Source organism: Zea mays, chromosome 1, assembly GCF_902167145.1.
Source record: "Zea mays cultivar B73 chromosome 1, Zm-B73-REFERENCE-NAM-5.0, whole genome shotgun sequence".
NCBI classification, from domain to species: Eukaryota; Viridiplantae; Streptophyta; class Magnoliopsida; order Poales; family Poaceae; genus Zea; species Zea mays.
Window position 1 is genome coordinate 283,836,311 of NC_050096.1, and position 27,264 is coordinate 283,863,574.

Genomic DNA, 27,264 nt, shown 5'->3' on the forward strand with positions numbered 1-27,264 from the left:
ACGCTAAATTTAGCGTACAGATCGGTTTACCGGATATTGTTGGAGTCAGCCTGAATACTAAAGCAGGTGATAGGCATCATTATGTCTAAAATTCATATACACATTGCTTATGATTGTTTGAGTATTATACCTGTCATGAGTTTTTATATTAATAGTCTGTCATGAGTTTTTATATTAAAAGTCTGAATAGTAAGGCCCGTTGTACATTGTAACACCTGAGTTTAGTTGTTGACTCTAAACTTTGAACACATTTTTTTACCAAATACAATATCAAATGTAATTTTACTACTGTGATTAAGTTGCATCACATATTCACATCAGTATTATTGTGTTCTTCAAGAAAGTCAATCTCAGTGATCTTTTAGTCATAAATTTGCAGTAGTTTGGTTGATCTATTCTTTGGCTATGCGCCTTCAGGGATATTTTCTCCGTATTCTATCCAAATGTTCCTTTCTAATTTAATTTTATATGTCTATGCAACCAAAGTTGTCTTAAATTTATTGTATTTTAGTTTGTTAGGAATTTTTATATAGTTACAAAGCTGTTAATATTGTTTCCTCATGCTACCCGGTGTCTCGGAAACATTTGTCGTGGAAAACATAACTTTGAACATGTACGGAGGTTTTCTCTCTATGATGATGTACTAGCTATATATGTTGTTTAATGACTGATGGTTTGGTTGGTTTTGTGATCGAGCATGTCTGCAACCCAATATTTTAATTATGCTAGCTTTTCCTTTGCCGCTTCTTTCTGTCTTCATTACTTAATGGCCTCCAATCAGCTACTATCGAGATTAACACATCAAGCTTCAGCCCACGGTCCATTCATTCTTCGATAAAATGTACCTTAAGAAATGCTATAATGCATTAGTTAGATTGCTGCTAAAATAGACGTAAATTATATTGCTTAAACAAGATCTAACTATGTGATATATAAAAACCATAACAGTACAAGAGCAACTCACCTAGAAATGGATTACAACATCTTTTCTCGTAACATTATAACACGTACTGGTGTATTGTGTCAGCGGTGTAACGTACATGTATAAGGCTAGCTAAAGAGATTTAAGGTTTGTTTGGTTCGTGGCTAACCGTGTCACACTTTGTCTAAGGTTAGTCGTCCGAATTGAAGAACTAATCTTAGGCATAAAAGTTAAAATGTGACAATTTAGGCAGCAAATCAAACATGACACTGTGCGCACCAGGTACGTTTCCCTCTAACTTTTAAGAAAGAAACTACCAATATGAATGGAGTTTTTCTCCAACTTCTCGTCGGTCCGCTTCTTCTCATGGATCCGTCCGCCCAGGCCTCCGCCGCCTAGCCGCAGTCGGGCTCCTCCTCTGTTCCACCGCAAGCTCCTCGTCCACGCGCTCCATTCGTCCCGCCGTTTCTCCTCCCTGCGCCGACGCCGGGCCCACCTTCGCACGCGGCTGTGGGGCCCGCCTCCTCCAGCCACCGCCGTCGGGGTCGTCTTCCTCGCCATCAACTGCGCCGCGCCGGTCATCTCGTCTTGTTGCGTCTGGGTGTCGCGGCAGCTGCTGGACGGCGGCGGCTACCTCATCTTGGTCCTCGTCGTTCTCTTCTTCCTCAACGGGAAGGACAAAGCGGCGGCGGATTTGGGGTCTTGTCTCCCAAATTCAATTCCTCCCCGAATCTAACCGCCGACGTCGCTACCACGGTAAGTCTCCTCTTTTTCGCCGCTGTTTCACGCCCATTCCTGCGATTTAGGGTTCCTGATTGCGCATTTCCCCACCGCATTTGATTGAATATACAAGCTTGCCGTTTTCTCTGCAGGATCACCGTGGAACCCTGAGTCTGTCGCGGGTTTTGGCATGCTATAGCCGCCAGCCTGCAGCAGCGATCGTCTCGGTCTTGGGCCCCCGGGCTAGCCATGTCGTGGGGACGGTTCAGCTTCACTCCTCAGCAGGGGCCCACGCTGACGCGGCGAACGCGGGTGTTCCCTGCGCACAAGCCCGCACCTCGCAACGTGGTGGTCATCGATGAGGACGATGATGGTGATGTTATCATTATGGAGCGCGCAGCTGCGCGAGGTTCACCTTCTGCGGCGGCGGCACCAGGATCTGAAGCGAGGAAAGGGGGCGGCTTCTCTGGTGATGTGATCAACATAGATGATGATGAAGATGAGAAAGATGGTACCAGAGGGGATAAAGCAGGTCCTAGCATGTCCTGTGCCTCTGGGTCTCCAGTAGCGATGACCCCAGGCCGGGGTTCTCCCAGGAACCGATATGGGTTTGATTGCTCGTATGACAGCTCTGAGAGCAATTTGACCAAAGGATGGGACTCTGACACTGATGACGGCTCTGATTGTGAGATTTTGGATGACACGGCTGGTACAGCCCGTGAGATGTGGGAGACGGCTGCTTCCAGAAAAAAGCCACCTCATGGTGTCGACGAGTGTGAGGATGGTGGTGCTACTGCATTCGCGTCATGTGCTGGGTTGGAGACACAACCAGGTAAATACTCTGAGCATCTCTTTGGTGCTGAACGCCATCCAGACGAGAGTATGTCTTGGTTTTACAGTGCTGCAAGCAAGTATGGCTCTCAAAATAGTAGTGACAGTACAAAAGAAAGCCCTGGGCATGCTCAAAGCAGTTCTGGCACTGAAAAGGGTGTCCATGGCCCTTCTGTGCCAAATACTGAAGAATGCTCTAATGGAGATTTTTCCAGTATAAATGGTAGAGAAAGCGCACAAAATCGAAATGGCAGTGGAAAGGATATCCCTACTGAATGCCATCTCAATGATAACATATCTCAAAGTTTTAGCGATGCCCGTAAGGAAGGTCTTCAAAATAATACCGGCAGGTCAAAGGATCACCATGACCAGTTTTCAGCACCAAATGTCAAAGAATGTTCAATGGTTGGTTCTGAAAAAGCTTCAAGAGGGGTTCAATTACCTCGCCCTGATGAAAGCTCTGCCTATAACTTCGCTCCTGCAAATAGGTTTTTTTCTGGAATCTGGTCAGTGGATAGGAACGATGGAAGTCCTCCAATTTTTGTCAGTACTCCTGAAAAGGTTGATGAGACAATACCTGATGATGTATATTCACAAAAGTATCCATCACCACCTGAAGCTTCCTACAACACAATTTTTTATTCTGCTCAAGATAATGGTCTGGCCAAGGGTAAGGATTTGCTTCAGGATCCTGAGGAATTAGGGCGGTTTGCTTCAGTGATCGGTGAACGTGAAAAACACAAAGAATCTGTTGAGTACAAGCGAGCAGCAGAGGAGGAATGGGCTTCAAGACATCGGCAATTACAAATACAGGTACATTATTTTGCTACTTTGAATTGATGTTAAACTTTACTAGAAATGTGTTGCCATGCATGAGTCTGGGAACATAACATTCAACATGCTGTGTTCGATGTGATTTCAGCAGTAGCGGGCTCATGCCTGCCTAATTTTATTTTTTTTTAAAACATACTCCGTCTGTCCCAAACTAAATCAACTTCTAGAGATGTCCTAAGTCAAACTATTTGAAGTTTGACTAGTTTTTTTAGAACACAGCTTCAATATTTATGACACCAAATCAGTATCACTAGATGCATCATGAGGTATATTTTCATATATGACGTATTTGGTGTCAATGACACTGTCAACCTTTCCTATAAAGTTGATCAAATTTAAGGTAATTTGACTTAAGGTGATTCTAGGAAGTGGTTTATTTTGGGACTAAAGGAGTAATAATCAAAATAGCTAGCAGACAGACTACTGACATAAGTTTGGATCTGTCACAACTCAAGATGGTTGTTTGTTGAAAAACATCGTGTAGGCCGAGGAAGCAAAGAAATTGCGAAAGAGAAAGAAAGCTGAAGCTCAACGATTGCTTGACATGGAGAAGAGACAAAAGCAAAGATTGCAAGAAGTCCGTGAATCGCAGAGAAAGGTCTCTTGTTCTACCAGTCTTCAGTGTTATGCTAGCAGAATTCATTGTAAACTTTCATATTTCTTTGGCATTATATGGCTCTTACCTCTTTCTTCCTGTAGAATGAAGAAGCTATACAACTGAAGGAGCGGTATCGGGCAACGGTCGGAAAGGAGCTGGAAGATATAGAAAGGAGACATTGTGATATGACTTCAATACTGCATGCGCTAGGCATCTCAGTTGAAGGTGGTGAGGTATGCGCTGTTCTTATGGATACACTCAACCCGTCACTTGCTGATTGTAAAAAAACTATTTGCTGCTAGCTTTTTTTCATTCATATTGATTTTATATGTTTTGCCTAGTACAAACACTGTTGGCCCTTGTCTCTTTTAATCATAAAAAGTAAAACCCCCAGTGTTTTAGAGTTTTATGAACAGCTATGGGTAGCTTCTGCAATTGCATGCAGATGTGTACTCGAACTAGATTTTTTTGTGCGCCCTACCAGCCAAAATTTCGAGCGTTTTGTAGGATAGTGCCATCACATGTCACTTTTATGACTTTTCCAAATAAAAATTGATACACATTGCTCAAGTGAAATAAGAATTCTATGGTTATGTACACAATTGTCACTGTTTCGTTCAGCTGCAAATCATTTGCACAAAGAGTACAGCAGAGATAGGGGGTGACAATGATACAGCGATGTGAGTATGGAGATAAAAAAGGCTTTTCTACCTTAGATTGTCTGTAAATATGTTGAACCTCAAAACGGTCAAATGAGTCACTGCAAAATTTAGTCTTTGATCATAATTAGATTTTTAATCCCATGTCAAACAGATCAACAAGTTTAGGTACAGGGTGTAAACAGTAAAAAAAGTTATATATCGCTCAAGAAAAGCTTACCCAGTAATGAAAACAACATATGCAGCTTTAGCTCTAGTAATGATCTCCAAGGGTCTCCAAAACTGTAAATATCCAACCAGGCTGCTGTGGATGCGCTCAAAGCAATCTTTGGTATGATACATCCTAAAGTCCAAATGCTATTGCATTAAGATCATCCTCAGTTGGAACAACTCTAGCGGACCTGAAATGTGAGATCATTTGGCTTAAAGTCCCTGATTAACAAAATATTGTGTATCATTATATGATGTCCTCATGGATCTTTGGTCGATTTGCATGATTTGAAGCCCCTGTGGATCCTAGGTCGATTGAATCGGAGGTGGAGTTCCTCCAGATCCTTACACCGTTGCAATTTTCATTCAATATACCACTCTACATTTGGAGCACACTCTTACGACAAAGTTGCTAAACACATCCACCTTTTTCTTTTGATATGCACTACATCCACATGTTCACACAATACATAACACAACATATTTTCAGTTTTATTCGTAGAGCTACATTTTTTCTAAGCAAGCAAACACGGTTCTATTTTAAGGGGCTTGCATTATACTTAGCAGTTAGCACTACAGCTAGAAATCAAAATTGACCTCACAAGCGAACTCTGCACAAGGAAGAACAAAAGGTATATATGATGAGGAATCAAGTGGTTTAAAATTTTGGAATTGTCTCTATATTGCCCATGAGTTTATGAGGCAAACAAAGCAACCAAGAAATGAAGGAACTGATTGCTTACATTAAAGAAGTTAGACAATGGAAGAGACCACCGAGATGCCTAAAATGTCCATTTATCAATATATATGCACTATCTTGTCCCATTTTATTTTCAAAAAAGTTGTGTGTACAAAGACGTTTTTATCTATGTATCGGCACTGTCAAACAAAACATCAGAATAGCTAGATGCTGTTAAATCCTGATTAATCAAATGCAGCATTACTTATTGAACCATAGGTACATGTGTTCTGCTTTGATAAATCTATGTTTATATGTTACAAAGTATAGACACTACTGAATGTAAACTTCTACTTGCCGGCATGCCTTGCTAGAGACGAAGAAGATGATCCCTGGACCACTCAAACACACAGAACTCAACACAAACTAGACTAGGACACCAAACTGCACCCCTGTGATAGGTGTATTCTATTGATATGTTTGTGTACATAATTACAAATGCTTAGAAGAAAACTAGCCAATCTGCTATCAATTAGCTAAGAAAGGGAACTAATCAATCAGCTATCAATTAGCTAAGAAAATAAGCTAACCAATCAGCTAGCAAAATTAGCTAAGAGAGAAAAATAATGAATCAACTAAGAAGGAAACAAATAAACCGAGCTGGATTATGCACACAAAATATATTTTTCTGTCGTAACTGACCTAGTTCAGATGGAAATAGGGTGTGTTTGGTTTGGCTTTTGGCTTTGGCTTTTGCCCCCTAAAAGCCAAAAGCCAAACCAAAGGGCTGAAGCAGCTTTTTCTAAAAGCCGACTTCCTCGCAGTGCAAAATTGAAAGCACCCCTCGACCTGCTTTTAGTGGCTTCCGGATGGAACTGTGAAAACATATATCGAAGAACTTTTAACGACTTTTAGTGGTTTCGACCAAACAGTTTTTAGTTTTTTAACAGCTCACAGCCCACAACAGCTTTTTTCACAGCTCACATCCCACAACAACTTTTTTCACAGCCACAACCTAACCAAACAGACCCATAGTCTATGCATAAAAAATAAGGTGATCTTCAGAAAAATCAAAATATATTAAAACATTGACCAGCCTGTACTCCTGCAGAACATTCATAGCTTATCTCTGAGAGGCAGCATCCTGCTCTGCTAAAATGCAAGCCTCCTATGCAGTTTACAGTTCTTATTCTACATGCATTGACCTTTAAGACTGCAGAAACAGAAACTGTACCAGAAATATTGCTTGTCCCTTCCTGCTTTTATGGCAGAAATATTTTCGGACCAGAAACATTGCATGCATTCTTGGTTCATATTTTTTCCCCAAATGTTCATCCTGAAACAAAGGAACACAAACATTTTCGTAGGTTTTTTTCTCTTGCTTCAAGAGAAACTTCAAGATCTGTAAAGAACATCAAGTCATCAAGCACTAAACCAATAATGCATGCAACCCATGGTTATTAAAGTGGTAAAACGTTATAAACCAACTTTTTAACTTTTAAACGTTTAAACGAATGTTGAAACGTCTTTTCAGACTTGACATAGAAATTCAAATATAGAATAAGTTCACACATAAGTTGAGTTCACACATAAGCCTTCGTGACTGATCTTTGAGCTGGTCTTGCGGAGTGGCCGCAGAGGTGAGCGCAGCGCAGAGGCCGACGGTCTACGACGCAGTGGGAAGTGGCTGGGACCCCTCACTCCCAGTCCCAGCCGCAGAGGTGATTCACTGTGAGGGGCAGCGAGGGCAGCGAATGGATCTGGGCCGCTGAGGGCAGCGGCAGCAAGTGGATGCGGCGGCGCACTGGAGCTTGGCCGGGCAAGTGGATGCAGCGGCAGCAAGTGGGCACTGGAGCATGGCCGGGCAAGTGGATGCAGCGGCAGCAAGTGGGCACTAGGCAGTGGCACGGCGGCGCACTAGCCTGTGGGCGGACTGGCGGAGGGAGGAGGGGGGCCGGCGGCGTACCTGGGGGCAGGAGGGCGGTCGCACTGTCATAGGCGCGGCTGGACGGCCGGTCGGCAGATCTCCAGCGCTGCGCTGGCTGAGGAGTGAGGAGGCGCGGTCTGCAGTCGCAGCCGTGGCTGGGCAGCCTCCAGTGCTGGTTCGAAGAGAAAGCGAGTAGCCGAGTACCTAAAGCCCAGGAAGGCCCACTAGTAACTAGAACGTCCTCAGAACATCTAAAACGACATAAAACGTGTTTCAGACGTTTAAACGACGATTAAACGTCCAAAACGGATGTTCTACGCTGTTTTGTTAGAACGTTTTAATTTCTAATCACGTTTTACCGCTTAAACGACGCTTAAACGTCGTTTAAGCGACGTTTTAATAACCATGATGCAACCACAGTTCACTGCTTGCACATGAGTGTTTTTTTTAAAAAAACTCGATAGGGCAGTCCCCGGGCATTATATTAAGAAAAAGACCTCACGCAGGTCGAGACAACCCCCGAACCCCTGCCCCACCCATACACAGCGGCACCGTAGCCCATGTGAGAACACGATCGCGACCGGGACTGGGCCTTAGACCTGTGCTTTGGCATGAGATAGACAAGGAGATTTTTTTAACCACAGCCTGAAATTCACTCCACGGGAGTCGAACCCAGGACATGAGGAGTGCTACTCAGGCCACCTAACCAACTCGGTTTAGAAACAGCCAATTCTTGGAACACAAGACATGAAGACAGTGTAGCTCAAAATTTTGCCAACGCCATAGGCAGCAGGTATAGTGAGCAATGAAATATCCATGTATAACTCAATATTGAGCAAGCTTACCTGCAAATAAAGCTCGACACTAACACACGAACACATCTGTTCAACTTCTATTATAATTAGCACAAAGCTGAAAACAGTGGCAGTCCAGGAAAGATGGTGAACTCCGCACACCTATGAAGATCTCACCACCACCACCACCACAGCTTGTTAGTACCAAGCAAGTTGGGGTAGGGTATAGTTGAAACCCGACAGAAACCACAAGTTAAGTTTCAGGCACATGGATAGTTGTTCTTCATGCACTCCAATTCAAGGCTAAATCTTTGGGTATATTCTATTCTTTTAAGTCTCCTTTTATTGCATCTTCCCATGTCAAATTCGGTCTTTGCCTGCCTCTCTTTCCATTGCTATCGCTCCTTAGGATCCCACTATGCACAACATTTGGAATTCTCTGTTAGACCTGTCCAAACCATCTCAGCTGGTGTTAGACAAGCTTGGTGCCGCCCTAGCCTATAACATCTATCATAGTTCCTGGCTCGATCCCTTCTTGTATAGCCACAAATCCAACACAACATATACTTGTCTGCCGAACCAACATTCTGTATCATGTAACATAGCGGGTCTAATCGCTGTCCTATAAAACTTGCATTTTAGTTCCGTGGTACCCTTTTGTCACATAGAATGCTAGATACTTGATGCCACTTTATGCACCATGCTTTGATTCTATGGTTAACATCTTCATCAATATTCTCGTTTCTCCGTAGCATTGATCCTAAATACCGAAAGACGTCCTTTTGGATACTACTTGACCTTCCAAACTAACATCTCCTAATTCATCTGTAGTGCTGAAGTCACATCATCTCATATTCGTTTTTAGTTGTATTGAGTCAAAAACCTTTGGACTCTATAGTCTCCCGCCACAACACCATTTTCCTATTTACTCGCACTGCATCGTTCGCAAAAAGCATACACCAAGAGATATCCCCTTTATATGCCCCTTATGACCTCATCTATTACCAATGCAAAAAGGTGAAGGGTTCAATGCTGGCCCTTGATATTCTGATTAGGAAGTCATCACTAGTCACAACATTGTTGTACAGGTCCACAACATTGTTGTACATGTCCTTAATGAGTCTAGCGTACTTCATTGGAGTCTAGCATACTTCGTTGGAACTTTATGATTGTTCAAAGCCACCATATAACATTTCTTGCTATTATGTCATGAGCATGTTAGTGAAAAGTGAAAACCATGTGTAGGTCCTTCTTCCTATACTGCTCCATCACTTGTCTTATTAAGAAAACGACTTCCATGGTTGATCTTTTGAGCATGAAACCAAATTTATTCATAGAGATCCTTGTTATTTCTCTTAGAAGATGTTCGATAACTCGTCCACATAGCTTCATAGTATGGCTCATCAACTTAATTCCCTGGTAATTAGTACAACTTTGAATATATCCCTTATACTTGTCCACTCACCCGACATTTTATTTTGTTCGACCAAAAGATATGGTTGAAACAACTTGGTTAGCCATAGCTATGTTCCCAAGGCTCCATGCCTCAATTGGGATACCATCAGGTCCCATCGTCATACCTATTTTATCAATTCCAATGCCTCTCTAAATGTAGATTCTTGGATACTATGCACAAAATTCATATTGGTCTCATCAAAATTGTCTATGTTTGATCTCATTCTCCTTCACTAAGAGATTTCCCATTTCATATTTAACACACTTAACTTAGCTGAAGTTCCTTGTTTTTCTCTCACGGACCCTACCCATCCTACATATGTCCTCCTCTCTTTCCTTCGTACTCAAACGTTGGTAAAGATCCTCATACACCCTACCCTTTGCCACAAGCTCGCTTTGTGGTCTTCTTTGCTATCTTGTACTTCTCTAAGTTGTCCACACTCATGTCATGGTACAAATGTCTATAGCATTTTTTTCTTCTTAATAGCCCTTTGAACTTCCTCATTCCACCACTAAGTATCTTTAGCTTGGTCCTCGTTTCCCTTGGTTTTGCTATACACATTTGAGGCCAGCTTTCGAATGCAGGATGACATCTTCTCCCACATGCTGCCTGTGTCATCTTCCTTCCAAGTGCCCTCTTTGATGGTTCTTTCCTTGAAGACTTCTGATGTTTTCTCTTTCAGTTTTCACCACTGTTTTTTTCTCGAATGCGAAGGAGAACTGCACTCCATTATATATTAAGCTGAAAAAGGGTAGGTCTTAAGAAGACCAATACAAGAGGTTTCCCTACGAAGGCCAGTAGCAAGCATACATAAAAAAAGTCCATCAAAAAAGGACAGCAACCAAAGGAAAACCAAAAAGTCCTTAATTCTCAGCTAATGGTGCTGCCAAATGGGAAAGACCCTTGGCACCAGCAATCTCCCATTTTTTCCTTTCCTCATCAACAACTCTAAGACTCATGTTAACATTCGTAACGACTCCTATGCAAGCAGTCCTTATGTGCAAGCGTGCAAGCAAACCATCTGATCCATTAGATTACGATCCAACCATAAATACGACCATGGTTTGTTAGAGGTTTTTTTATAAAGATTATTGAGCTGGTGGTGGAAGGATTTAAGTGTTAAATGTGACCTACGGTTGGATCACAATCTAATGGATCAGATTGTTTGCTTGCACGCTTGCACGCTTGCACAGTAGTCGTTGCCGTTAACATTAGGGTTGCAGCCACCAAAGACACATTTATTTCTACGGTTTTCACTACTTTGTTCTCACAATATTGGATTGTTTATCCCTATGGGCACGCACCTGAAAACGAAAGACCGCCAGTCCGCCACCACAAACTTATGTTGAGAGACAACACCCTCCTCGATATCACCTTGCAATTCAAGCATGCTTGGCCACTATTATAATCACTAAATGGGATTCTCTCTTTCTAAAGGAAGTGTTGGCTAAAAGCTATTGCAAAGTCCAAGACTTCCTCTCCCTCCTGATTTCTACACTATACCTAAAACCTCCACAAACAGCCTCAAAACCTGCACTTGTTATATCTACATGTCCATTGAGATCTCTCCCTATAAAGAGTTTCTCACTAAGTATAACTCTAACGGTCTAACCATGTCATCTAAGTCTTTCTAGAAAGTTTCTTACCACTCTCATCGTGGCGACTTTGGGGGCATACACACTAATTACATTCAAGACCAAATCACCCAAGACAAGCTTGACTAAGATAAACCTATCTCCTTGTCTTCTCACCTGCAACATATCGTTTTTAAGTCTTTTATCAATCAAAACTCCTACTCCATTTTTATTTGCAATTGTGGCTATGTACCAAAGTTTGAGGCCATTGTTGTCCTTCGTATTGTGATCCTTTCATTTAGTCTTGTTGTCCACCACCTTTGTCTTTTAACCCTTCTATTTGGTCTCTTTGGTGCATAAGATATTTATATGTCTCCTATTCGTTGTCTCAACTAACACTCTTAACTTACATGTAACGATCCTACATTTTAACTATCTAAACGAATCTTAGTTGGTTCAACTAGCTTTTTACCCTTCACACCTTTGATGATGGGAAGATCCTTGCATATTTTTTCACTACACCCGGATGCCGCCGCAACGTTACTAAGAAAGCAGCAATCCAGCCTCGCTCGCTTGATATCATGCCCAGATCACGACACGGCACATCATCGAGGGGTGCCGATCTGGCCCTTTCCCATTTAACAACATACTCAAGTTCTGATATTGTGCATCCCTAAAAGGGTTAGGCTATCTCAAGCAGCCTTACCTATCCCACCTATTTCAAACCGCAGTTTATGCCGCCTACAATGCAAAACGGCCATATACACAGTCTGCTGGACACAACCGTACACACCTCAACGGATTTTTTTCCGGGTTTTGTCTCCATTAGAATTGTTAGGTTTAATGTTGGCTCATCAAACCTATCACCGGCATAGGTGGAGTTAGCTATGGATCTCTCACCATGAAGAACAAATTGGGTAGTGCAACAGATTGTTGGGCTAAATTTATTCAATGAACTCAACTTTTGGGTAGTGAAGATCAGTGGCTACCTGTACCTTATAAACCCGTGTTCTGGTTCAATGAACTCAATTTTTTTTCCAGAGACTAATTTATAAGCTTTCTGCTCGGCACATAGAAGAGATTTAGGAATGCCTGTAACATAATACTCCTCTGTCCCAAATTAAAATTCGTTTTAGGAGTTTTGTATGTGTCTAGATTCATCTTCATCCATATGAATATAGACATAAAACCAAGAGTTAAAACAAATACTAATTTGAGATAGAGGGAGTAGTTAATTTGATGACATTACTTATCTTTTTCAGGTTAAAGCCTTCAAGCAAGCTCTTCTGAAATTCCATCCCGACAGGGTATCAAGGAATGATATTTATCAACAAGTAAAAGCAGAGGAGACATTTAAGTTCATTTCGCGGCTGAAGGAGAAGCTACCTCGGCTATCCTAATAGCCATCCCACTCTTTTTTCCACATGCCTTGGCGCATCCTCCATTCACCTGTAGGGTCAAGGTACAGAATTCAGAGGATGTTTATTGGCGTTATTTACAAGTAACTAGGGCTTTAGCTTGTTAAATGTGTTTTTGTGTGTGTGTGTGTGTGTTGGGGGTTGGGTTGGGTAGGCATTCGTGTCAGCTATGACATGGGATGGTAACCACTTCGATTTGTGATGGCGAAATGGTTGTACATCACCGATGGCAGAAAGATCATTTTTTAAGACCATCTTTATTAGTTTATTCGACAGAATACCACGGTGTCGTCCTCTGGTTTTCATACATCTGCATTTTGTACTAAAAGGTGTCTAGGAGACATCAGAACATCGCAATTAAATCAGATGTAGCCCTTTCTCTATTGATGTTACATATGCAGCTGCATCTTTAATCTGTACGTATTTTTGAACGGCCATGAAGATATAGAAGTTGCTGCATGAAGAAATAGAACTTTGATGTGAAGAACCGAGACCACTGGGATATGAATGTGTACCCATTATGTGAGACATGAAACTACCACAAACCGGCACATGCTATGGTAGTGAAAGTGATTTGATGAAGCACATATATTACATGCGTAAAGTACCGTGCGGCCGCCCCAGCAGGAACGGTGAACAAAATATACACATTGCAGATATGCTACTTATACACAGTGGTAAAAAATACGGCAAACCGCTGCTGCTGCTTCTCGCGATCACGACGATACTGCACCAGGCGGAGAAGCGGGGACAGTCCGGGGTCCGGGGAAGACTTGCTGGATTTTGGGCTATCACATCGCGACGGTGAGGGCAAACCTTCAGCAGCTCAGATGGCTAAGCATCCATGGTGGCAGTCCAACGCGAGCCTGCGGCTGCGCTGCTGCCCCTTCCACCACCCTCCCGCCTGCTGCCACAGGGAAGATGCTGCAAAAACCGGACACAAACGGTCATTTTTCAGCCAGTTGCTTCCTGACATGTCAGCAGTGCGTCTGCAGGAAATTTACCTGGCTGAGCACAGGCGTGCGGCTACTGTTTTGGAAATTTACAAGATAAAAACCGCAAGCTCAAAAAAAAACCCGTACATCTAGAGGGATGACACGAAAATTTGTAGAAAAAAATGACCACATACCTTATGTGAAGAAAAAAACTAACCTATCATTTCCTGAAGATTTTTTTTTCTTTTTCTTTGTGGCTCTTTAACGATCCAAGTTTTTTTGAAGGAACATTGTGGGTCAACTGCCAACATTGCTCATGCTGGTCTACAAGAGTATATTTTGAAAATGCACAAGTGTATTTTTGAAATGGGATTCAGCTAAGCCCAAGCACACTCAAATCTTTACCCGAAAATGAGGTCACATCACTATTTGGGATTGTAGCACGATGTGAATGTAATCTGTTATCTACCTGACATTTGTTGTTGGGGCAGCTTCCCTTAACATGAAGGACGTGGAAGACGAACTGGTCTGCTGTTGAGTTTGGTCCCGTTGCACTTGCTGCCGCTGGTCTTTCTGCTTCTCCGCGAGCTGCATGCAGGAGTAACGCTTTCTGTAAATTTGATTTGGTTCATGAGAAAACAGAGGGCCAGTTGAGCATGGATGAGGCGACGTTGAGTTGCAGCAGCGTCTGCCTACCTCCTTCTGCAGAACCTTGTTCTCCTCCTGCAGTGACTTCTCCTGCGGTAACAATGCATCGCAGCACAGCGCAAGAGCAGAGATATTTTGTGGATGTAACAAGGCAACCAAAGTAGTTAACACTTGCAATAAACCATGCCCATCTAATGGCCAGCTAAAGAAATCATACAATTCTTAAAAGAGGAAGTTCGAACAGCCAACTTTAGCAAGCTCAACAATTTACCTTCCGTTGGAGCGCTGAAATTGACTCGACCATAAGCTGGCTCTGCGCATGCGGTGAATATTTACTTGTTAGTTTTCCAACATGCAGAGCGCATGGCTGTCAGTGGTGTAGTAGGCATCACGTAAGTAATGCACTGCAGTCTAATATATAGATCATACTACCTTCCTTGTTCTGATATGTTTCAGTGAACTCTCCAGCTGCTGCTCTAGTTGCTGAAGCTCTTTGAGATTCAAAGTTTCAAGATCCTCTCCCATGAGGTGCCTGCAGGACACACAAGGCTTGGTCATATTTATCTTCAACAGGGCATATTACATATTTTCAGCAACTAATCACTACAAATTACTTTTGACATTTCTGTATTGTCTCGACCTTCGCCTTTAGTTTTCTATATTCATGGCACCAATTGCCCTACACAAAGCAAAGAACATTTACATTATTTAATATGGGTCAACATCATGAAAAGGAACTCAACATAATAGGATAATTAAGTGAACCATGGACTGCCTTGCAGCACAGTATTCTTTGTACTCCTTCCATTTCATACCGTAAGTCGTTCTAACTTTTCTAGATACATAGTTTTTACAATATATCTAGACATAACATATATCAAGGTGTGTAGCAAAAGCTATCTCTAAAAAAGCTTGAACGACTTACAATTTTGGAATGGAGTACTAATCTGAAACCGAATTTATTACATAACTATTACTAGCGCTATATTTAGTAAAAGAATATGACAAAGCTCCATGGATTATTATAAACGGTTGACAACATATAATACGTTTGGATTTATTAGTGCTTCTAGAAACTGCCCTAAACTCCTTTACACACTGGTATCACATATTATTGGTATTCAGGGTCTATATATGCATGTTCCTCAATAAAAAGAACCGGTGGGACTCGATGACCATACAGATGCACATGAAAACAGTTAATGAATAAACATGTAGGTTAATATAGATATATAATACTTCTTTATAAATGAGAGTACTCTAATATATCAATATCTTGTCTTAGTTTCTGTTTTACACCCATGTTTTCTTTTAACTGTCGACCGTGTATCAGCGCTTATGTCTTGCGATTGCCATTTCTACCAAACATACAAGAGAAGAAATTTTTGAAGTGAATCAAATGGTGGAAATAACCCATGCCATTCCCCCCTTCCATATTTTGGGGTATGCCAATTTACACTGGCCAGAGGTCAATCACAACTATTTGACATGGTCAGTGCATATTAATCCAGGATGCTCAAAGGGGTCTCATGGGGGAAACTCACCTCTGGCGCATGGCTGATGCCAGAGGTCTCACTGGTCTAGGTCTTAGATAAGCTTTTGCATAGGATGTTGTCTTGCTCATGTTTTTCCTTTCCCATCAGTGATTGGTTATTTGTTCTATTTGCATCCTACTCTGGCCTCAACTTTTGAGGTATTGCAGATTCTGTAATCAGATGGTTGTATTCTTTTTTCTCTTAATACCAAGCGCATATCAAACATACAATCCAGTGGCGAAGCTAGAGCAAACATGAAGGGGTGCACCTCTCTTGTGGATGCATAAGGATGAGATGTGAGTGATGCATATATGGTGAAAAATTGAACACTATAACTGACTTTTAAAATTTTAGGGGGTGCATTTGCACCCACTGGCTACATAGTAGCTTCGCCCCTGATACAATCCCTACTTTTACAAACCATTAAATTGCTTTCACCTCAAACATTACAATATGAACAAAATAAAAAACTCGGCCATGGAGAGAAAGACCACCCTCCTGGTATTATATTAATAAGAGACCGAAACATAGTCTCATCCAAGAAAAATCTCCGAACATTGGCCCCCATCACTAGCAGGCTGTCACCGTCCACCCTACAATGGTCCAACCGAAGGGTGGCGTGCAGGACGTAACCTGGGAGCGGGTGGGGCACAATAAGTTTTTTTAACTAAACCCGAAATTCGCATCCGAGGTGATCGAACCCGGGACCTAAAGGTGCTACTCGAAAGCCTTAACCATTACGCTAGAGGCTCTTTCGTAATATGAACAAAATAATACTAGGATATTCTTTGGACTGCCTGATACACCTCATGAATGACATTTTGGGATGTCCAATTGTTGGGCCATGTGTCTAGTGTTGGCCCATTAACGTGTACACATATACTAGAAGTGTGTGTGGTGTAGAGAGAGTGCTGTATGTTTTCCACATTCCAGAAAAATCCACATGGTACCGGAGCCAGGCTCAACGGCGATGGCGTCGCGGTGACGAGTGTCTTCGGCCTCGACGGAGAAGACCACCGAGAAGGAGATCAGCGACGGCCGAAGGAGGCCGCCGAGGCACACGAGCGATCGAGGGAGGCGAGGGACGTGACCAGGCAGAAGACGGGCGAGTACACCGACGCCAGCAGGGAGGCCGCGCAGGAGGCCAGGGACAGGTCCCGAGCCACAGCACAGGAGGGACGCCACCGCCGACAAGGCGAGGGCGGCCAAGGACGTGGACGCGGGCACTCGTCGGCGACAAGGATCTGGAGATAGGGGTGCTTGGGGAGGCTCTCCAGCTGCCGCAGCTCGTCCAACCCTTGAGGAAGCTGCCGGCACACAGGTGCTGCTGCTCCCCCCTGCTGCCCGCGTCCTGTGACTGAGATCCATCCAGCTCGGAGGAGGAGGAAGAGGAGGCGCTCCTGGTCCTGGCTTCTAGACGTTGTGACCCAGATCTTGACGCAGCTGCCCAAGTAGTTTCCTAGTTATTATTACATATATATTATGGGGGAAAATCAAGGAATTGAGCAGGTTCTTGGTAAATTGGTCGAATTACTGTCAGCAAAAAGGGATGAGGCTCCATCATCAATTAAAGACAATGTTGCTCATATAGAACCAGTTCAGAAGATAGACCTAATGCCAAATGAGATTAAGTTAGAAGGGGTGAAAAATTATTTGGCATGGTCTAGAAGAGCATTGCGATTATTGAAGGCAAAGAGACTCGAGGGCTATGTTAAAGGAGATGTCGTTGAGCCCAAGGATAAGTTAAGTGATGAATGGAAAGACTGGGATGCTATAAACTCTTTAGTGGCAGCGTGGATGTTGAGTTCTATGATTCCAGCAATTGCTAGCACTGTTGATACAATCATAAGTGCTGCAGAAATGTGGAAAGCACTTGAAGAAATGTACTCGGGAGCTGGAAATGTTATGTTGATGGTGGAGACTGAAGATCGCCTCCATAATATCAAACAGGGGGAGCGATCTGTGGCGGAGTACGTTCAGGAGTTACAATGTTTATGGGCTGATGTTGATCATTATGATCCTATTGAGCTACCACACTCAGAGTGTGTTGCTTGGGCGAAGAAATGGGTGGAAAAAAGACGTGTACTTCAATTGCTAAGGGGGCTAAACTCAGAGTTCGAGGGAAGACGTGCCTCCATGTTTCATCAATCCACTCTTCCTAGCCTACAAGAAGCCATAGCTGCCATATCCCAGGAGGAGTCAAGACTCAAAGTGATGAGAGAAAGTTCTCAAACGCCGCCTCATCCTGTGTTTTCAGCTATGAGAACCAAAGATACTAGAGAATGTTACAATTGTGGTAATGTTGGACATATTGCACGTAATTGTTCTAAGCCTTCCAAAGTTAATCGTGGGAGAGGAAGAGGGGCTCCTAGAGGCGGCAGAGGTCGTGGAGGCAGGAGTTGGGCAAGGGCGAATGCAGCAACTACACAAGAAGAACTTGAAACATTTATGGAACACGAAGATGAAACAAAGTTGAGGAAGAAAAATCAAATCTCTGGAGATAAAGATCAGGAGTCTCACACAGGGGATTTTGTCCACTTCGCCTACACTGATGAAGGTAATTATGCTCATGCTTTTGTACCCACACAGGTCACACAGTTAAAATGGATTTTAGACTCAGGAGCATCAAAGCATGTCACAGGCACGTCCAGTGAATTTACATCATATATAAGATATCCCCCCACACGTAAAGAAATTATACAAACTGCTGATGGTACACCACAACCCATCAAGGGTGTTGGCACAGTGCAATGCACTCCATCTATTAAGTTGTCATCAGTTTTGTATGTGCCAACCTTTCCTGTCAACTTGATATCACTAAGTGCCTTGGTTGATCAATTGGATTGTCGTATTATTCTTGATCGAGATAATTGTTTAATTCAGGAGAGGGAAACAGGGAAGAGACTTGGGACAGCTACCAGGCGTAATGGATTGTGGTATATGGATCATGAGGGGACTAATGGTACAATATGCACTATGCTGGCAACAAGAATGGAAGAGAAGGAGGTTGCAGTGATGCTCTTGCATTGTAGATTAGGGCATCTTTCTTTTGATAAGATATGCAAAGCTTTTCCTGATGTAATGAGTGGGGTGGATAAAAGCAAGCTATTGTGTGATGCCTGTGAGTTTGCAAAACACACAAGGACATCTTATATTAGTCGAGGTATCAGGAGTATATCTCCTTTTGTGCTAGTTCATTCTGATGTTTGGACATGTCCTGTGACTTCTATTAATGGGATGAAGTACTTTGTTACTTTTATCGATTGTTTTTCTCGGATGACTTGGGTCTATGTGATGAAGCATAAAGATGAAGTATTGAAGTGTTTTCAAAATTTTTGTGCACTAGTTGAGAATCAATTCAATACTCAAGTCAAAATCCTAAGAACAGACAATGGAACCGAGTATGTAAACAAGGGATTTAATGCATTTCTGTCAAGAAATGGTATATTACATCAGACATCCTGTCCTGATACACCTCCACAAAATGGTGTGGCTGAAAGGAAGAATCGTCACATTTTGGAAGTTGCTCGTTCGCTGATGTTTACAATGAATGTTCCGAAGTTCCTATGGAGTGAAGCTGTATTGACTGCCACATATCTTATTAATCGCACTCCTTCAAAAATACTTGCAATGAAGACTCCATGTGAGATTCTTCTCGGTGAGAATAAGTTTGTGGTTCCACCTAAAATTTTTGGATGTACATGTTTTGTCAGAGATCATAGACCTCAGGTGGGGAAGTTGGATCCTCGTGCTGTGAAGTGCATTTTTGTTGGATATCCTGCAGGGCAAAAGGGATACAAGTGTTGGAGTCCTAGTGAACGACGTTTGTTTGTAAGCATGGATGTTACATTTAGAGAGACTGTGCCTTTCTATGGTGAGAAGACAGATCTAAATTTTTTTCTTGATTCTGTCTCTACTAGCACAGATGAAGCTAGTCGAGAGGGGGAGAACAGAATGGTTGATTCAATGGAACAACAACCAAATAAAATGGAAGTGGTGATTGGTGCTTCTCAAAAGATGCAAGTAATGCCAAGTGAATTGGAGACACATCCTAGTCACGAGAATAATAAATCTTGTGGAGACGACTTACGATATAAGGGCGAAGTATATACAAGAAGAAAGTCCCATGTGCAACCTCAGGCTCCTGAAACCAATTCAGCATCAAGTACTGAGCAGTTCTCTCCAAACACATTAGAGGCTATAAATGTACCTTTGACGTCTCATGGAGAAACTGAAGATTATGACACTTATGATTTGCCCATTGCAATACGAAAAGGAGCGCGTGCTAAAGCTGGAGTCCCCCCAACAAGGTATGGATATGAACATGACATTAGCAATTATGTCTCATATGCGTCTTTGTCACCATCATATAGAGCATTTGTTGCATCATTGCATTCCGTAGCAATTCCAAGAGATTGGAAAGAAGCACAATGTAATTCTAACTGGCGTGAGGCAATGTTGGAGGAGCTTAAAGCTCTAGAAAAAAATCAAACTTGGGAATTTGAGAAACTACCTAAAGGAAAGAAGGCAGTTAGTTGTAAATGGGTATTCACTGTGAAGCAAAACCCAGAAGGAAGGGTAGAACGATATAAAGCAAGATTGGTTGCAAGAGGGTATAGTCAAACATATGGAATTGATTATGATGAGACATTTGCACCAGTGGCAAAAATGAGTACTGTAAGGACATTGATCTCTTGTGCTGCAAATTTTGGATGGCCCTTGTATCAACTAGATGTTAAGAATGCTTTCTTACATGGTGATTTGCAAGAGGAGGTCTATATGGAGATCCCTCCTGGATTGTCAAAGCCTGAGACAATTGGGAAAGTTTGTCGATTGAAAAAATCATTGTATGGTCTCAAGCAGTCCCCAAGAGCATGGTTTGACAGATTTAGACGTGCAATATGTAGCATGGGATATAAACAATGCAACGGAGATCACACTGTTTTTTATCAACACTTTGGACGACGAATTGCAATTCTAGCTGTGTATGTGGATGATATTATTATTACAGGTGATGCCGATCTTGAGATTGCATGTCTAAAGAAGAATCTAAGTAAGGAATTTGAGGTTAAAGATCTTGGTCATCTCAAATACTTTCTTGGTATTGAGATTGCTCGATCTCCAAAAGGAATAGTTCTCTCCCAAAGGAAATATGTTTTAGATCTACTTGATGAAACAGGTATGTTGGGGTGTCGGCCTGTAGCAACACCTATCGACTTGAATCATAAATTATGTGCTGAATCTGGTGATCCTGTGAATAAAGAAAGGTATCAAAGACTTGTTGGACGGCTCATCTACTTGTGCCATACAAGACCTGATATCACATATGCAGTCAGTGTGGTGAGTCGATATATGCATGACCCCAGAAGTGGACATCTTGATGCAGTGTATCGTATACTGCGATACTTGAAGACTTGTCCTGGAAAGGGAATAATCTTTAAAGGTCATGGTCATCTAAAGGTGGAAGGTTACTCTGATGCAGACTGGGGTAGTTGCCTTGATGATAGAAGGTCAACTTCAGGATATTGTGTGTTTGTTGGAGGAAATTTAGTATCATGGAGAAGCAAGAAACAATCTGTGGTATCCCGTTCCACCGCCGAAGCAGAATACCGAGCTATGGCCCTTGCGATATGTGAGATGCTATGGATAAAGGGTCTCTTATCAGAGTTGAATGTATTAAGAAAAGACTCCCTGAAGTTATGGTGTGATAATAAGTCAGCCATGAATATAGCTAACAATCCAGTTCAACATGATAGAACAAAACATGTGGAAATTGATCGATTCTTCATCAAAGAGAAGTTAGATAATGGTACTTTAGAGTTGAATCATGTAAACTCAAAAGGTCAAATAGCAGATTGCTTGACTAAGGGTATAGGAGTAAAAGAGTGTGATGTGTTATGTAGCAAGATGGGGATGATTGATATCTATCGCCCATCTTGAGGGGGAGTGTTGGACCATGTGTCTAGTGTTGGCCCATTAACGTGTACACATATACTAGAAGTGTGTGTGGTGTAGAGAGAGTGCTGTATGTTTTCCACATTCCAGAAAAATCCACACCAATATTCTCAATAGAAAAATTCTGTTAATTTATGGGTTATACAGCCTTACCATCTAATGTTGTTAAATCGTCTAATCGATCCTAGCCGTCATGTCACTAATCAGTCCGACTAATTGGCAATCACCATGGCACCCATTATCCCGACTGATCGCTATTAGTTGGATGACTTGATAACACTGTTACCATCATGTATTGATTTTACTAGAAATAGACCTAAAGTCTGTAGTAGAGTTTTTGACCCACAACCTGTATTAATAGTTAATGTCGTTTTCAAAGATAGCTTTAGTTTCTGGCAACCAAGTTAACAACAGTAGTATTGAGGCCAGTTAGTTGATACGACATATGAGTATATGTGGGGAAGATGATTGGGGATGGGAGGAGGAAGAGCAGTGTTCCACAAAATTTTTTTTGGACGCTCAATCAAAATATTCAGGAGGTCTGACAGGCTTAAATGTCAAAAACATATCAAGTTGCTAAATTTATTAATTGTATTAGAAATGTGGCTAGCAGTGAAGTTTATTATCCAAAAATCACATTGTAGGCTTTGTGGTTTCAAAAGTCCAATATACACCATGTATGGCCGGCTAAAATTGCAATTCTTTCTGGTTACTAATAAATGATGATGTTAGAACAAAATTAGTACAAATTTGACTAATTTGGTTGTCTTAACGTTGTACTAATTTTGCCCAAACGTCATGTATTAGACTATTAGAGACAGGAGGGATTTGGTGCACTAAACAATCATAACATATTTTGTGCAACAATGTTTTTTATTGCATACTTCAACCGGTTTACCTTTTTAGTAATTATTCTAAGAATTGAAAGTTGCAAATGAATGGACAATTCCAATACAAGTTAACTAAACTTGATTAATTTAACTTTCAATCTATGCAAATATAGTTATATTCTTGTTGCGCCTTCTATATGTTTCTCTTCACTACAAAACACCTTGCCATCATGTGCTCCGGTTACATATGGCATCTAAAATGCTAATACACATTAGCTGACTTGGCCTTCATCTTGTTTCATCACATTTGAATTTATTGTGTGAATGGTGCATTTATATAAAGGATAGATCCATTGTTAGCGGCTATCGTATGAGCGGGGTCTAGGAAAGAAATAATCGAGACAAACCTTATCCGTGCATTTTATATAGATGCTACGTCGAACACAATATTTTTGGCTCAGTGAAAAGGCTCATTACTGCTCCTTTATGGAGTATATATAATTGTTTGGTAAAAGAAGTAATGAAGCGCTAGGGATAATTTTTTTCTTTCTCTAAAGCTATCTCTAATATCATACCCATCATCTCTTATTTCAAACTCCACTATATAAACAGTGCAGCATATAGTGTAAAACAATGTTTTATACGGCCATATACACGATCTACTGGCCATAGCCTAATACAGAAGAGTTGCGTATCTTTTATATTAAGAAGAGGAGGAGGGTAAAGACTCATATAATACACCCACATCAACACCTGTAGGTGCTGACCGTTAGATTCATGCCCTTTTAACTCAAGAAACAATCTTACCAACAAAAACACTTACTAAAAATCATCCTGTGCAAGACCGCACAAATACGTTTGTTCAGTACAACTTGATCAACACGAAAAATCATACTTCTGATCCAAATCTTTTTTCCTGGAATACGCAGGAGAACTGCGCATCAATAATATTAAGCAGGAGAAAATAGAGGTCCAAAATGGACCAAGTACAAGAAAACCTCCTCACGGAGGCCAGAATTTAGAATACAAAAACACACACACACATCGGAGAAGGATTCTACAGACAACTCAGCACTAGCTAGGCCTAAAACTCTACCACACAGCTAGACTCGGAGCTCATCAATCCGAAGGAAAGACAAAGCTTTGATCTCAGATAGAGTCCAAAGGATAGCCTCCTCCTTAGCAGCCTGAAAGGCCGCAACCAGACTCGAGCTGCAGCCATCGAACACACACCTGTTCCTATGCTTCCAGATAATCCAAGCTCCTAAAATAACCAAAGAGTTGAAGTCTTTCCTTGCCGCCGCCTCAACCACTCTGGAATTGTAACTCATCCACCATGACTCGAAAGAAGACAAAGGCCTTGCCAGCATCCAATCTTCAATAATTCAAACCAAAACTGTTTGGCAAATATGCATCCAACTAGCAAATGATTGATTGATTCAGCTGCTTGATCACACAGCAAGCACCTCTCCGAATGGTCGAGACCTCGCTTGGCAAGTCTATCAGTTATCCAACATTTGTCATGCTGAACTAATTAAATGAAAAATTAACCCTAAACCCCCAGAGGCACCGATGCATAGAGGCGTCATAAGACGGGACAATAATGTGAGGTAGAGGTCGACCAAACTTGACATGGGAGGAGGCAATCAAAAGGGACTTGAAGGAATGGAATATCCCCATGGAGTTGTGTTTGGATAGAAGTGCTTGGAAAGAAGCTATCCACGTGCCTGAACCGTGATTAGGCCTTTTTCCTTTTAGTGCTCTCAAAAGCTTTTCCCCTCCCCTTTCTCTCTCTTTCTCCTTTTGGTGACATCTTGTTGGGTTTCAACTCTAGCCTACCCCCAACTTGCTTGGGACTAAAAAGCTATGTTGATGTTGATGCACTTTCTAGGAGCCCATGACTTCCATACCCTATCAGCCGATCCAAACTCCACAGAACTTGAAAGAGAGCCATATAAGCTGAATTTGAGAAGGAACCTGAAACCGGCAAACTTCCAGATATGTTGGTCTTGAACCCCCGGTTGTAGCACCATACCTTCTAAAGCTTCACAAAGGTCAAGAAACTCAGCAATAACTCTTACAGAAAGTGCACCTCTCAAGCTTGCCATCCACTGAAAACCTGGGAGAGCATCTTGGACCTTCAAGGAATCAACCAGACGTCTAGGAACCAGCCCCAATAACGCAGGTGCAAAGTCTTGGTGTTAGAGTATATGGATTAGGCCCATGAGGCTAAGCCCATGTGGCCCATGTACAAACTCTATATAGCCACCCTCTAGGGTTGGCCCTGATAATCCAATGATTATTACCCTAACATGGTATCAGATTAGGGTTTCGCTCCTCCCTCACCCCACAGCCGCCGCCGGCTAGGGTTTCCTTCCCTGCCCTCCAGGCGCCGCCGCCTCTCTACCGCCCGCCACCACGCCGCCAGGCCCATGAGGCTAAGCCCATGTGGCCCATGTATAAACTCTATATAGCCACCCTCTAGGGTTGGCCCTGATAATCCAATGATTATTACCCTAACATGGTATCAGATTAGGGTTTCGCTCCTCCCTCACCCCACAGCCGCCGCCGGCTAGGGTTTCCTTCCCTGCCCTCCAGGCGCCGCTGCCTCTCTACCGCCCGTCGCCACGCCGCCAGGCGCCCTGCCCGCGACCCTGAGCCGGCTGAGCCGCGTCGCCAACGCCTCCAGCTCGCGCCAACGCCTCCAGCTCGCGCCCGCCGCGCCACCGCGCCGCCAGACGCCCTGCCCGCGACCCCGTCCCCCCATGGCTGACGAGCAACCACCTCCTCCTTCCCCCTCCTACTTCCACGTCTTCCCTCCCCTCTCCTCCTCTTGGGCCCGCGCCGCCGCCGCTGCTCCACCCTGTGACGGTTCTCCCGAACGCGTGGGCACTGGAGCCACCGCCGCCGTTGCCGATGGGAGGGCCGCCCCCTACGTCGCGCGCGCCCCCGCTCTCCCCTGCGCTTGGGCCGGAGTGGGGGGCAGGGCCTAGCGCCACCGGTGGGGCCCTCACCGCCGCGAGCACCACCTCTGCCCTTGCTGCTGTGGCGAATGCAGTTCCCGCGGGGTTGCAGGTCCGGAGGACCCTCCCCCTCCGACCCCCCTCCGCTGGTTGTCGGTCCGCCTCCTGTCATCGATCAGCCGCCTCCTCCACCGGTCTCCCACTAGGGATACACCGTTGCTGCCCTCACCGCTGCCCGCGCGGAGCACGCGGCGCGACAGGCCCGTCTGCGAGAAGCGGTCCTCATGTGGGAGTGCGAGCGCGAGGCCGCTGACGCTATCGCTGCTCAGATTGCCGCGGCGGAACAACTCCTTGCCTCGCCTGTGGCCCACGACGGCGGGCCACCTCCTCTAACACCATGGGCGTCGTGTACGGCGTCCCGATCGTTGGAACCGGGCACCGCACCACCACCACGGTGCTCTGGCATGACCCGGCTGACCCGCTCGTGGCTCAGCTCCACCTTCAGGCTGGGAGTGTCCAAAACATTCGCCTCATGGTCCCTGTCGTCCTGGAGCCCGAGTCGCTGTCCTACGCACGCTGGCGAGACCTACTCCTCCTCACCCTTCGCCGCTACGCCCTGGATGACCACGTCCTCTGCGACCCCACCGGCTTGGCGCCGACTGCCGCGTGGGTGCGCCTCGACAACATCGTGCTCACCTGGATCGTGGGGACGATCTTCGTCGACCTCCACAGCCTCCTTCGAAACCTTCCTCACGCTCGGGCTGCTTGGCTGGCCATCGAGGGCCAGTTCCTGGGCAACGCCGAGGCCCAGGCTCTCCGCCTCGACGCGACCTTCCGCACCTTCGTCTAGGGGGACCTCAGCGTCAGTGAGTACTGCCGCAAGATGAAGACCATGTAGGACTTACTTGGCGATCTGGGCTGCCCCGTGGAGGACAGCATCCTCGTCCTCAACGTCCTCCGCGGCCTCAGCGATCGCTACACCCACCTCCAGTCGTTGATCATGCGCTAGCGCCCCTTCCCTACCTTCCTCCAGGTCCGCGACGACCTTGCCCTGGAGGAGATCACTCTAGGTGCTCAGGCTGCATCGATCTCCGGCCCGGGTCCTCGTCTTCCTCGACAGCACTGGCGGCTACCACCCCGACCCGTCCACCTACTCCATCACAGTCTGCCCTTGGCCCTCGTCCATCCGGGCAAAGCGAGGGCGGCGGGGGCCAAGGTGGCGGAGGCGGGGGCGGTGGTGGCCGTCGCCGCCGTGGTGGCAGCGATGGTGGTGGCGGTTCCGGCGGCGGTGCCCGTGGCAACGCACCGACGCCGGGACCCCAGTAGGGTGCCCCTTGGCCCACCTTCTACCACCCGTGGTCAGGGCGCATCTCCATGTGGCCGTTACAGGGGCCAGGTTCTGAGGCTCGTCCCCCGGCGGCCATGTTCGCCGGGGTTCACCTCGCCGCCAGGGTTCACCTTTGCCTCTCCGTCGCCCTGGACCTCGACACCTGCCGCTACGTCGTGGCCCACGCCGCCGGCTGCTCCACCGTCTGGGCCAGTTGGTTGGGACACGGCCGCCCTTGCTGCCTTCTAGACTCCTACTCTGACTCCGCTGATGGGTCCCGAGTGGATCGCGGACACTGGTGCTACCTACCACACCACTCCCAACCCTGGTATACTCACCTCTGTTCGCCCTCCTTCCTCTCTTTCTTCGTCCATCATGGTGGCGAATGGCTCGTGTCTTCCTATCACATCCGTGGGTGCCGCCGGCGCTCCCGGCTATTTTCGCATTCC

At 44.3% G+C, this 27,264-nt stretch overlaps 3 protein-coding genes across 8 annotated transcripts in view; 2 read left to right on the forward strand and 1 right to left on the reverse strand.

Annotated features, from left to right (window-relative positions):
- Positions 1-1,033: 1,033 nt before the first annotated feature.
- Positions 1,034-13,037, forward strand: LOC103644017 (uncharacterized). Its single transcript, XM_008667207.3, has 5 exons — positions 1,034-1,678; positions 1,795-3,286; positions 3,792-3,905; positions 4,007-4,138; positions 12,467-13,037. The coding sequence occupies exons 2-5, from the start codon at positions 1,892-1,894 to the stop codon at positions 12,602-12,604; spliced, it is 1,779 nt and encodes a 592-aa protein (XP_008665429.1). The 5' UTR covers positions 1,034-1,678; positions 1,795-1,891; the 3' UTR covers positions 12,605-13,037.
- A 65-nt stretch (positions 13,038-13,102) lies between these two features.
- Positions 13,103-27,264, reverse strand: part of LOC542041 (m4 protein) — a 29,946-nt gene continuing 15,784 nt past the window's right edge. For 3 of the 6 annotated variants that reach the window (XM_008650160.3, XM_020540357.1, XM_008650168.2), the window contains 6 exons: positions 14,820-14,884; positions 14,638-14,737; positions 14,477-14,518; positions 14,254-14,295; positions 14,027-14,167; positions 13,103-13,546 (listed from right to left, as the gene is read on the reverse strand). In XM_008650160.3, coding sequence (XP_008648382.1) covers positions 13,457-13,546; positions 14,027-14,167; positions 14,254-14,295; positions 14,477-14,518; positions 14,638-14,737; positions 14,820-14,884 — 480 coding nt within the window. In that variant the 3' untranslated portion in view covers positions 13,103-13,456. The remainder of the gene's footprint in view (positions 13,547-14,026; positions 14,168-14,253; positions 14,296-14,476; positions 14,519-14,637; positions 14,738-14,819; positions 14,885-27,264) is intronic. The other 3 variants (XM_020540359.1, XM_035960963.1, NM_001111681.1) reach the window with 2 other exon arrangements.
- LOC109943549 (uncharacterized) lies at positions 14,891-19,017 on the forward strand. Its single transcript, XM_020546942.1, has 2 exons — positions 14,891-18,297; positions 18,624-19,017. The coding sequence occupies exons 1-2, from the start codon at positions 17,223-17,225 to the stop codon at positions 18,665-18,667; spliced, it is 1,119 nt and encodes a 372-aa protein (XP_020402531.1). The 5' UTR covers positions 14,891-17,222; the 3' UTR covers positions 18,668-19,017.